Source organism: Lithobates pipiens, unplaced genomic scaffold, assembly GCF_037356315.1.
Source record: "Lithobates pipiens isolate NorthernLeopardFrog02 unplaced genomic scaffold, aLitPip1_a1.2 Scaffold_30, whole genome shotgun sequence".
Lineage (NCBI taxonomy): Eukaryota > Metazoa > Chordata > Amphibia > Anura > Ranidae > Lithobates > Lithobates pipiens.
Genome location: NW_027507791.1, coordinates 45,666,044 through 45,679,429, shown reverse-complemented (window position 1 = coordinate 45,679,429; position 13,386 = coordinate 45,666,044). Strand labels below are relative to the sequence as shown.

At 40.8% G+C, this 13,386-nt stretch overlaps 1 protein-coding gene across 1 annotated transcript in view; it reads right to left on the bottom strand.

The window, feature by feature from the left end:
* Nucleotides 1-6,230: 6,230 nt before the first annotated feature.
* LOC143942194 (angiopoietin-related protein 5-like) overlaps nt 6,231-13,386 on the bottom strand; it is a 34,583-nt gene continuing 27,427 nt past the window's right edge. The window contains exons 4-7 of the mRNA XM_077463448.1: nt 12,423-12,514; nt 11,875-11,995; nt 8,735-8,920; nt 6,231-6,698 (exon numbers count right to left, since the gene is read on the bottom strand). Coding sequence (XP_077319574.1) covers nt 6,403-6,698; nt 8,735-8,920; nt 11,875-11,995; nt 12,423-12,514 — 695 coding nt within the window. The 3' untranslated portion in view covers nt 6,231-6,402. The remainder of the gene's footprint in view (nt 6,699-8,734; nt 8,921-11,874; nt 11,996-12,422; nt 12,515-13,386) is intronic.

Below are 13,386 nucleotides of genomic sequence, written 5' to 3'. Positions count from 1 at the left end.
ATTTACTAAAGGCAAATAGGCTGTTCACTTTGTAAGGGTATTTTCACCAGAGTTTAATGAATGTAGTATAAAATAACTATGGAATAACCAATTCATAAAGACATGAATGAGCGTGTTTGGGGTGGAGGAACTTAACTGGCCTGCACAGAGTCCTGACCTTAACCCGATAAAACACCTTTGGGATGAATAAGAGTGGAGATTGCGAGCCCAACATCAGTGCCTGACCTCACAAATGCACTCCTGGAAGAATGGTCCAACATTCCCATAGACATACTCCTAAACCTCGTGGACAGCCTTCCCAGAAAAGTTGAAACTGTTATAGCTGCTAAGGGGGGAGGGGGGGGCAACTCCATATTGAACTGTGCGGATTAAGACTGGGATGCCATTAAAGTTCATTTGCATGTAAAGGCTGGCATCCTAATACTGTTGGTAATATAGTGTATGCAGCCAGGTGCTGGACTGCAGAAACATGGCGAAGGACACATTGTCATCTTTACAACTAATGTTACTTTCACTTTCTACTGCTCTTTCTAGAACTCTGAGGACCATGGGAACTGAAGTCCAAGACATCAACCATAGAACTGGATGCATGGACTCTTTACACTACAGTTACCAGAACACATTGAGACAAAGGTGGGGGAGGGGGGGTGAAATAGTTTTCACCAGACTGCTCTAAGGACTTCCTCTTCTAGGCAGAGTGGGAGTCCATGTGAACACATTATCCTGTGTGGCCAAATCTCTGTGGGAGACCCAACCAGTAGGGACTACAGCATGAGACCTGAGAATAGAGACACAGGGGCTGCACTGCACGGACCTTGGAGATACCATCCACCTTTCCCATGCAGCAGGAAGACTTTAGGATCTTCTCACTTTCCCCACTTTCACTCCAGATCACCGGAGCCCTCTGAACAGAGACAGGGGACCCTTTTCCTACAGTGGAAGCCTACATCTGCACCACGGGGACTGGTGAGAAGGCTCATTGCCCACTATTTTCACCATGTTAGCAGAGACTGAGTTACTGGAAGCAGGATACATAGCAACTACATTACATGCTATTTCACCAAGTTTTTTTGTTAAGTGCACCAACGCTGCTTATGGGCCCCAACTATAGCCAGCAGAATAACACATTAATCTGGCCTCTCTACAAAGCCATTCTACAAACCCTGATTCTTTATTACTTTAAAGGTACCTCCATCCAGTGAGCGTAAGCCTAGCATAGTCACCAGTAATGCGCATTGGCAGTGTAGTCCTCTGAACACAGTTAATTAAAGCAGATTGCTATCCATTGCTGTACTAACAGTGAACTTGCTGCTGTCTATGCTGATCCTGGTGCATAGAGTTCTCCTATCCCTACTGCTGACTATTGATCTTACTGAATATTGAGTTGAAGTACTACAGTAATCCACTTTCATGCCTTTATCATTACCAATCATCTTTTGTGACAATATATTGAAACTTGCCTTTACCAATCCGTTTGGTGTTTTCTAACACAGCATCATTATTGTGTATATAGTATTACCTTCAGAGATTTCTGTGACATTGCAATCTGTGTTTATTTAACCTACTGTGTCAGAGCGGCTGAGGTTGTTCTTGAAGTTGAGGTGCAGAACAGAGAACCCACATTACCAAGCGGCTCCATCAGGGGTAGACACATACTTGCTTTCACATAATTGGATGATGACAGTCAGAAGAGCTTCACCTCCTTCACTAAGCTCTGGAGCAAATTCCCTTGCAAAGTGGGCAGTCTATTTGCCTTCAGCATATCAACCCCTATGTCGTTGTGTTGAAACGACCAACTTATATAAAGTAAGGGCTTTGCTTCCTTATGTCAGAACTGCCCCTCTGATTGGTGAGCTGATGACTGGTTGGGGAGTATACAAAAAGCAGCAGGAGAGGTGGAGGAAGCAGAAAAAGGAGAAGGATGTCGTGGATGTCCCCCCCCCCCCCCCCTTGTACTGCAGCTCCTCAGGTACAACTTCCTCTCCAGCAAGGAAAACAGTGACATCACCAAATCTCCAGAAACTAGCAGTCATAGGTACCTGGTGCCTTAGATCTCTGTCAGGAATAGGGATGAGCCAAACACCCCCCAGTTTTTTGCAGCAGAACATGCGAACAGGCAAAACATTTGTTCGAAAATGGGAACACCGTTACATCTTTCCTATGTTTATAACAGTCCCACAGCAAAATTAATTTTCTAAAGGAAAAAATTTAATTTAAAACTGTTTTAATGTATTGTCAGATCCCGGCAATATAGATAAAAATACAAAGAATACAAAAAAAATGGCGTGGATGTCCCCCCCCCCCCCCAAGTCCATACCAGACCCTTCAGGTCTGGTATGGATATTAAGGGGAGCCCCACACCCAAATTTAAAAAAAATGGTGTGGGGGTCCCCCAGGGCCCCAGGCACCATATACTGTGAACAGCAGTATATATACTATATGGCCTGCCCTATATACTCTGCAGAAAATTGGGCCTTAGGTGTTGGTGGTACCAGAACACTTTAAGCCCTTACAGTTACTCTTGTTGGGCGCAGGAATGGGCCTTGCTGTGAAATATTATATCAAGAATTGTAATTACATGCCCCTGTTAAACAGGGGCAGAAAAATCGGGCCTTGGGTGTTGGTGGTTGTGCCACAACACTGTAACCCCTCACAGATACTCTTGTCCGGCATGGGATCGGGCCCTGCTGTGAAACATGACTGGCAGTTTCTTGTCCTTCTGTGGCACCCCCTCTCTCTAAGCTCATGTTACTCCCTTCCTCAACCTTGGAACCAACATTGGAGCCTTCAAATTGCCACGCATCCTCCAGCAGCATATAACAAACACTGTGATTGAATAATTCTGGGGACTCCTCCCTGCATGATGGTGGGGCTACAGAAGGAGTTACTGTGGACAAGGAGCCGGTGGAATAGGTGGCTTTGGCAGCTGTGTTGGAAGGCAAACTACTCTGAGCCTGGGTAATAGAGGAGGATAAGGACGGCTTTGTTATCCACTCCACCAACTCTTCTGCATGTTGTGGCTCAATAACATGGCCAGCAGCAGCAAAAAAGGAAAAGCGCACCCCACAGTCATCTGCAGAGAATGCACCATGTCCACGACCAGCACTGTTGACTGTAGACACCGAGGCCGCTTGTCCTCTTTTAGTGGCTTGTGAGTGTCTGCCTCTCCTTGGCGGCCTTCCGGACATGATGTATTTTTTGTTTTTCAACACCACACTACACTGTCTTAGATACTGTGTACACCGCCTGAAGTGTATTAGAAACTATACAACGACTGCACTGTATTGTAAACTGTGTAAACCACCAGAAGTGTAGTAGAAACTGTACACACTGTATTAGATACTGTGTACACCGCCTGAAGTGTATTAGAAACAGTACACCATAGGCTACACTGAATGCAGAGCATACCGTATATATATATATATATATATATATATATATATACAGTATCTCACAAAAGTCAGTACACCCTTCACATATTTGTAAATATTTTAGTATATCTTTTCATGTGACAACACTGAAGAAATTACACTTTGCTACAATGTAAAGTAGTAAGTGTAAAGCTTGTATAACAGTGTAAATTTGCTGTCCACTCAAAATAACTCACAGCCATTAATGTCTAAATCACTGGCAACAAAAGTGAGTACATCCCTAAGTGAAAATGTCCAAATTGGGCCCAAAGTGTCAATAATTTGTGCGGCCACCATTATTTTCCAGCACTGCCTTAACCCTCTTGGGCATGGAGGTCACCAGAGCTTCACAGGTTGCCACCGGAGTCCTCTTCCCCTCCTCCATGACGACATCACGGAGCTGGTGGATGTTAGAGACATTGCACTCCTACACCTGCCGCTTGAGGATTCATATATATATATATATATATATATATATATATATATATATATATATATATATATATATATATATACATATATATATATATATACACACTAGACTGACTGTGTATATATATATATATATCAAATACACTGCCGCTAACTGAATAACCTGCCTGCTTAATACAACTCAGGCTATCTCTGTGTCCACACCAACAACTCAACACACGGCCACTCTGTAAGCAGCCTTATATAGTGTTGGCCATGGACTTATTATGGCTCTCTCAGCAGTGCACGCTGTGATTGGCCAAAGCATGCAGGTTAGGTTCATGCTTTGGCCAATCATCCTACAGCAATGCTCTCGCAGTGCATTGTGGGGCACTCCACGGTGCTCAAATTTTCGGAGGAAAGCTCCATATGTTCAGTTCGTTTTAGAACAAACACCCGATGTTCGAGTGGAACCTACGTTCGACTTGAACTCTGGGCTCATCCCTAGTCAGGAACCATGAATCAGACGGAGACAGAAAATGCAGTAAAAATCACACCTTTTAATATAGTGGTAAAAATGGTACAAATAGTAAACATAGTCAAAAAATGGCCAGGATTTGGTATTCAAAGCAGGTAGTCAGTGCAAGCCAGTAAATCTAGAAGCCATAGATCAGAGTAGTCGGAGAAAGCTAACATCTCGGGAACCAGAAGGGACGTCAGCCAGGCATGTCTTTAACAGGAACACAGCAGAGAATCTTCAGATATGTTGACCAAGGCGAAGGCAAGGGAGAAATAAACCAGGCAGTTTAAATGGCCAGAAGGGGCTGACTGACGAGCAGAAAATGATCACCAGGTGAGGCACTGTGGAACGATGAGTGCTGGCAATTAACCGACAGCTGAGTACTGAGAATCACACACTGTGGAGTTACATCTATGAGATTTAAGGATATAAGGACAATGGTAGTCAGCAGAGCTTCACTTCATTCATTAAGCTAGGGGAAAACCATAAATAAGATATGAAATAAAAACAGAACTTTATTTTCTTCAAAACTTAGCGTGTTCATGAGTGAGGGAAGAAGGAACCAAAGAAGGCAATTATGAGCAGATTAACAACTTGTCGTTATACGTCGGTACTTTGACGTAGAATACCGGGGTTATGGCAGCAGATACCTGCCATGAGAACTGGTATATTCTTAAACACCGGGCGGTCCTCTTTCTGATAAAAGTGGTCTCAGTGGCCGATTTGCCGTGAGATCACTTTTATCGGAGGTGGGAGAGGCCTACTCCCACCCGCAGCCCTCGTGGTGTCTCCGCCGCTTACCGGTGCCGTCGGTAGCCGCGGAGCTGATCGAGTCTTCTCCCCTCTGAGACATGGAGCAGAGAGTAAGGGAATGATGGCCCCGCTTGGCTCCATAACATTGATGGACGGAAGTGACGTCAAATGTCACTTCCGTCCAAGGGTCTTAAAGTGGGGGAAAGAAATTGGGGGGGGGGATATTTTTTATTTTTTTCCAATTGAATTTAAGTGTAAATGTAAGATCTGAGGTCTTTTTGAACCCAGGTCTCATATTTAAGAGGTCCTGTCATGCTTTTTTTTTATTACAAGGGATGTTTACAAAAAAAAAAAAAATAATAAAAAGGAAACTGCAAAAATGTAAAATAAAAATTTAAATAAATAAGAAAAAATAAAAAAGATTTAAAGCTCCCCGTTCTGCCGAGCTCGTGAGCATTCTCACCCGCATAGAAAAACGGTGTTCAAACCACACATGTGAGGTATCTTCGTGATCATTAGAGCGAGAGCAATAATTCTAGCAAAAGACCTTCTCTGTAACTCAAAACTGGTGACCTGTACACATTTTTAAACGTCGCCCGTGGAGATTTTTAAGGGTCAAAGTTTGTCGCCATTCCACGAGCGGGGGAACAAATTTGAAGCGTGACACGTTGGGTACCAATTTAACATTATCTTTTACAATATAAAATAAAAAATTCGGTTAACTTTACTGTTGTCTTATTTTTTTATTTAAAAAAAGTGTATTTTTTCCCAAAAAACTGCACATGTAAGACCTCTGCGCAAATATGGTGTGACAGAAAGTATGGCAATGACTGTCATTTCATTCACTAGGGTGTCTGAAAAAAAAAAAAAAATTATATATAAATATATTTTTTTTTTTTTTACCAAGCCCATTTTTTCAAGCTTGGTGTTTACAAATTAAAATTATTTCTTTTTGCTAGAAAATGACTCCCAAACGTTATAAATATAAATAAATATATATATATATATATATATATATATATATATATATATATATATATATATATATATATATATAAATAATGTTTGGGAGTCATTTTCTAGCAGAAAAAAAATTATTTTAACTTGTAAACACCAAGTTTGAAAAAATAGGCTTGGTCCTTAAGTGGGTAAACTTTCTTTTTTTTTTTTTTCAGGTTTTGGATAGAACGAGGAGAGTTTCGAATCTCTATTGGGTTTTCCCCTTCTCTATCCAAATCTAAATAAAAATATTGTTATACATACACTTGAAATAAGTACAGAAATAATTTCCCGTGTTTCAATTCCCCTCTAGTTGCAAATCACAGACATTGTTGTGGATTTCAGAGATTCGTATAGCCTCCATGTTGGCCAAGACAAAAAAGACATCTGGTACAAATGATTTGGTGGTGTGTAGTACTTTCCATTGAGATTGGTCAATCCACAGGCGTTGAACCACCAGCCGGATTGCACTTTTTGACTGCAGCTCTTAAATAGCATATCATCTACACGACATTTCGGAGTGCAACCATCATGGGGGGAATCCTGGCTGCTGAAGGCTCTGCCATACTGATTCTCTGAGGCTAGAGTTCCCTTGAATCCATCTCCTGCAAGAAGAAATGTTAGAATAGTTAGGTGTTTGGACGTTGACCATAACATTATTTTAGTCTCAACTTGAATCTAAACTGGATTGGTCACATCTTAAACATCTGGACTATGTATTATAATTATAACTGGAGGGAGAAGGGGGAAAAATAGCCTCCTCCTATGCTTAATAAATTTACTGGTACCACGTCCTTTTTATATTACATATGAAAATAACAAAATCCCTAACAGTAAAAAAAAATTTGGTAGGACTTTAGTGGCACCACACCATAAATGAATTAACAACTTCAAATACATAAAAAAAAATCCCTAACAGAAAAGAAATTAAGTAGAATAGTACCACGCCAAAAATGAATTAATGGCTTTATTACAAAATCCCAGGAGAGGGGTAAATTGCACATGCAAAATACACCTAGTCGATACACTTAGAAAGCTATCTATAAGGATTACAGAATGATATAGCTCAAAAACGTTCCTAGACGCGTTTCGGCAGGACATTTTAAGATTTGTATTTTGTAATAAAGTCATTATGCTTTTTAGGCCCTACGTAATTTTCTTTCTGTTAGCAATTTTTTTTGATGCTTAACCAGTTTCCCGCCCACCCACAGTTAAATGGGACGGAGGGGCGGTGCGGCTCTCGTTCTGGGTGGACGTCATATGACGGCGCACCCGAACGGCCATGGGTTAAAGAGCTGGTGCGGCTCTTTAACCCGGTGCTTGGCTGTGTCCAATCACAGCTGGTCACATGTAAATACAGGAAGAACTGGAAATCAGCTCTCATCACCTCACACTGTGTGGCAAGGAGCGCTGATCAGCACCATCTCCTCACGTAGGGAACAGCAAGAAAAGTAATCAGGGCATTGATCATCAGTGCCCTTATTGCAATGAAATGCTACCAGTGTCAGCAATTAGTGCCCACCAGCGTCAGCAATCAGTGCCCACCAGTGCCAGCAATCAGTGTCTACAAGTGCCAGCAATCATTGCCCAGTAGTGATGCCAGTCAGTGCTGTCTTTCAGTGCCCATCAGTACCGCTTATCAATGCTGCCCACCAGTGCCCATCAATGCTTATCAGTGCCGCCCATCAGTGTCACCCATCAGTGCTGCCTATCAGTGCAGACCAGTGCCACCCATCAGTGCACATCAGTGCCACTTATCAGTTCCCACCAGTTTTTCTGACTTTTTTTGTAAAAAATAAAAAACCCAGCAGTGATTAAATACCACTAAAAGAAAGCTCTATTTGTGTGAAGAAAATTATAAAAATTTCACATGGCTACAGTGTAGCATGACCGCGGAACTGTCATTCAAAGTGTAAGCCCTGAAAGCTGAAAAATGACCTGGGCAGGAAGGGGGTGAAAGAGCCCATTATTGAGATGGTTAAACATCTGGACAAAATATTGAAGAGAAGCTCTTTTATGATGGGCGATGGATGGTTTTAAAAGAAATACCTAAAAATAAGGATCAGCTATTTGCTAACCACTGGATAAAAACTCAACTAAAACCTTTTATTCACTAAGATTTTCCTCCTGCTTCCTTCCAATTCTGGAGTTATGGAGGATGGGATCTTTTATTAAAATTTTATAAATTTTATATTCTATTATATTCTTTTCTATTATTTTAATTTTTTTCTCTTTTCTATTTTATTCTCTTCGGAAATTCGAATTCAGTTCGAAAACTATTCAAATTCTATTTGAAAACCATTCAAATTTCTTCTGAAATTTTGATTCCTTATTTCAAGTTCTTTGAATTTGGATACCTCTGAATAAGGAAAAATTTGTACAAATTTTAATTCGTAACGAAACGAACCGAGCATGTCTAGTGTAAGGACAGCTTCCTAATGGAACACAGATAAAATATAAAGTTGGCAAGGGATTTACTCTTTCCCTGGTCTTAAAAAATGGCTTCCATCCCAAGTTGAATTCCATACGTCCAGTTGCTATTTATTACTGTTTTTTTTTCTACTGATATTGTGTTCTACTTCTTCTTCCATTTTAGCCTGAATACACCTTAAAGAAGTAAACTGAAACCGTGGGCACTTACCGGCTGTGCCTGAGTATTTTCCTACTGTTAGCGGATAGAATGCGGAGTTGGGGCCGATGTTGAAGGTGTCATATTGTGCGTAGGCTGTGGCATTGGAAAAGTCTTGCAGGTTAATACGTAGTTTACATCGTCTGTTCTTCTGGTTGGTCAGGATGTTCATATTTTTCAGTCCCAACCAATGCTCACCTGCGTGAATAATAAATTAACAATAACAATAAAAAATGATTGCAAATAAACAACCTCCAACAGCAAAAAAAAATAGAAACAAAAATGTTTTTAAGTAAAGTAGTGAAAGGCTAGAACCCCTGCCCGTGTTTTATTGCTAAATAAATCCAACCACACACACCACATTGTGTTTTCAACTATTAAGAGGCTGACTTCCATGAAACGAGTTGGACGAGTTGTCCGAAATAACGAATGTGGTATCTAAACTAATGGAACTTAACAAATGAATAATAATTAAAAATAATAATAATAATAACGTTTTATTTTTATTCATTTGTTACGTTCCATTCGTTTAGATGCGACATTCGTTATTTCGGATAATTCGTAACTTTGGATGAATCGGTATTTGTTACATTCACTAACAGCCAAATTTGAAAGGAAATTCCAATACCTATAATTTAATAGTGAGTAATAGTTATTATTAGTTATTATTTCAGATTTTCGAATTTTCGGGTTTTTTTATCTTCGGATTTCCGCCTTTCCGAATTTTTGATTTTCGAATTTTTACATTTTTGAATTTTCTGAAAAATTCGTTAAACGGGTTTTCGTTCATTTGGGAAATATTCAAACTAACGAAAACCCGTTTAACAAATTTTTCAGAAAATTAAAAAAATGAGAAAATTCGAAAATTCGAAAATCAAAAATTCGAGAATTCGGAAATTCGAAAATTCGAAAATTCGGAAATACGAAAAGAAGAATGAAAATCTGAAAATGACATCGAAAAATGAATTTGGAACTAAACAAACTGCGCATGTCTACAACATCCCTGTGAGATTATTGAGTGTGTTTGACTGCCATTGAGGGTAAGGGTCAGTGTGTGCTTTGCTCTCCTCGGTGGAGGACTTCTACAGCACTTTGTGTGTGTGAAAAATGCACTGGTTGGATTCCACTGTAATTTTTGCATCATATTTGATAAGGACTTTGCTCTTATTCGTCTATCGGAAAGCGCTGCATCCATTATATTATACTTCACGTTTTATTGCTGTCTATGTCCCTGTTGCCGATCTTCCCTCAGTTCCTATGACCATGACAGTAGGTGTGGAAAATCGTTCCAGTCCTCCACTGGTGGAGGGGACTCTAATACTTTCCCACCATGGGGGGGGGCGGGGGGAACTGGGAACCTTTGGCCTGCGGGGCAAACAACCAATTAGCCTTTTCATTGTTAGAACAGATTTCAGTAGAATAAGGAAAGTTTCCCATGCAGAGTGTGTCAGGGTGCCCACGCCGATTGGTGGGCATGGTAAAAGTTGGGTGTCCTTGAAGGACATGGTTTATTGGGAGACAGCCTTGCACATTTTTTTCCGCCATTAGCTTTCCAACTCTCAGCTTTCCACCATTAGCTTTCCATTTCTTAGCTTTCCACCATTAGCTTTCCAGCTCTCAGCTTTCCACCATTAGCTTTCCAGCTCTCAGCTTTCCACCATTAGCTTTCCATCTCTTAGCTTTCCACCATTAGCTTTCCAGCTCTCAGCTTTCCACCATTAGCTTTCCAGCTCTCAGCTTTCCACCATTAGCTTTCCAACTCTCAGCTTTCCACCATTAGCTTTCCATCTCTTAGCTTTCCACCATTAGCTTTCCAGCTCTCAGCTTTCCACCATTAGCTTTCCAGCTCTCAGCTTTCCATCATTAGCTTTCCGATTCTCAGCTTTCCACCATTAGCTTTCCACCATTAGCTTTCCAGCTCTTAGCTTTCGACCATTAGCTTTCCACCATTAGCTTTCCAGCTCTCAGCTTTCCACCATTAGCTTTCCAGCTCTCAGCTTTCCACCATTAGCTTTCCAGCTCTTAGCTTTCCACCATTAGCTTTCCACCATTAGCTTTCCAGCTCTCAGCTTTCCACCATTAGCTCTCCAGCTCTCAGGTTTCCACCATTAGCTTACCAGCTCTTAGCTTTCCACCATTAGCTTTTCAGCTCTTACCTTTCCACCATTAGCTTTCCAGCTCTCAGATTCCACCATTAGCTTTCCAGCTCTTAGCTTTCCACCATTAGCTTTCCAGCTCTCAGCTTTCTACCATTAGCTCTCCAGCTCTCAGGTTTCCACCATTAGCTTTCCAGCTCTTAGCTTTCCACCATTAGCTTTCCGGCTCTCAGCTTTTTACCATTACCTTTCCACCCTTAACTTCTCACCGTTAGCTTTCCAGCTCTCAGCTTTCCACCATTAGCTTTCCAGCTCTCAGCTTTCCACCATTAGCTTTCCGGCTCTCAGCTTTCCACCATTAGCTTTCCACCATTAGCTTTCCAGCTCTTAGCTTTCGACCATTAGCTTTCCACCATTAGCTTTCCAGCTCTCAGCTTTCCACCATTAGCTTTCCAGCTCTCAGCTTTCCACCATTAGCTTTCCAGCTCTTAGCTTTCTACCATTAGCTTTCCAGCTCTTAGCTTTCCACCATTAGCTTTCCACCATTAGCTTTCCAGCTCTCAGCTTTCCACCATTAGCTCTCCAGCTCTCAGTTTTCTACCATTAGCTCTCCAGCTCTCAGGTTTCCACCGTTAGCTTTCCAGCTCTCAGCTTTCCACCATTAGCTTTCCAGCTCTCAGCTTCCCACCATTAGCTTTCCAGCTTTCCAGCTCTCAGTATTCATTTACATAACATCTCAAAGCCGCAAAGGATTTCGGTGCTGGAAGATTTCCTTTCTGAGGGATGTTGTGCTTCAAGTCTGAATAGGGAACGGGTAGCTGTATTATGCCCAGCATGTGTTTCCTTGGATTAAGCTCAAATTGATGTCTGAATAGTGAAGCATATACACTTAGGGGCTAACCATCTCAACATATCTTCTTAGTACTGGCCCAGGGGGTAAATGTCCTGCAGCCCAATCCACTCCTGTGCCTCACTCCATCCAAAACAAGCAAAAAAAAGTTTTTGGCTGCATTCAATATAAAAGTAATTATACAGACAGTACAGTTGACTGCTTACCGCTGACATTTCCAAATCCTTGTTCATAGCTGCTCCATGTTCTATCGAAATTTATTCCATCTAACCCATTACGAAACTGTATACGGGTCCACCCGCCGCTCTTTGTGATTTCACAGTAAACCTGCAGGGGGAGCAAAAAGCATCTATTGTAACGGTGTTATAAAACCAGCTCATAAAGTATGGAATATTGACAAGAATATAAAATATATATATACGGTAGAACCTTGGATTACGAGCATAATCCGTTCCAGAAGAAGGCTTGTAATCTAAAACACTTGCATATCAAAGCGAGTTTCCCAATAGAAGTCAATGGAAACAAAGAATATTCGTTCCACCTTGACTATTGCATACAAAACCCCATGTGGCCAGAGGCAGGGTGGTGGGGGGGGGGCGCCGGGGAGACTCAGAAATATATATATATATATATTAACTTGCTTCACATTCTCCTCCAGTCTTCTTGATCCCCTTTCTCTCTTGCCCTATATCTCCTTTACTTTCCTCCACCCATACATTTATTCTAGACACTCAAAGAGGTCTTGTTGTCTTACCTGAAAAGGGGCCTTCGCTCCATCTGGCTTGATTAGATAGACTCCACTAGCTGCTTTCTTGTCTTTCTGACATATACAGGAGCATTCACGTCCTACAAAACAAGGTCAAATATCAATTAAAACCATGGTTGTATTTTAGCTACAAACAAACTAAAATCTTAATCGTCCTCTTACATTTTGCGTTTTTAAGGCAGAGTCCCGCCTTTTTTTTTATATCACATTATTATTCACATTACATAACAGAATAATCTACCGTAATTGCTGTGTAACCATTTTACATAAACTTTTAATAAAATATTAAAGTTTGCGTGTAAAGGCAGGCGTCCCAATACTTTTGATAATATTGTGTAGATACAAGCACATCAAAGGCATTCCAAACCAAGGCCCAACTTGATGGGTTCAAATGTTTCCTGTCACTAGGGTGATGTCAGGAGGGTATTATATCGTAACAAGAACAACTATTCCTTTTATTTGCCTGTTCATAACACATACCATAGACTGGACTCCTTTCTTATCAGTCAATACACACTGGCTCTTTCTCCTGATTCAATTAGGGGCCAATTTATTTGGTCAGACCATGCCCCGGTCTTTTATTAACCCTACCGGAACTTCAAGGAACAATCATGGTCCTGGATGCTAAATTATAATATCTTATATGATAAACCCTGCATCGCAGACACCATTAATACAAGATTAGAATTTACATTAGATTGATCTGACCCCTCCCCCAACCCCCTCCCTTTCTACTCAATGGGAAATTTTCAAACTTTATCAAACATTGCACGTCTTTAAAAAAAAAAAAAAGAAAAAAAAAAGGAGAGAGCAGCCCGTATGACCAATTTTTTTTGCAGTCCATTGTGAATGCTATCCATATAAAAATATAAATGACAAATGTCTGATAGTGCTCCCCAATGAATGAAATCCTAAATAAATTGGACATAAACTTTTAAATAACAAAAAAAAT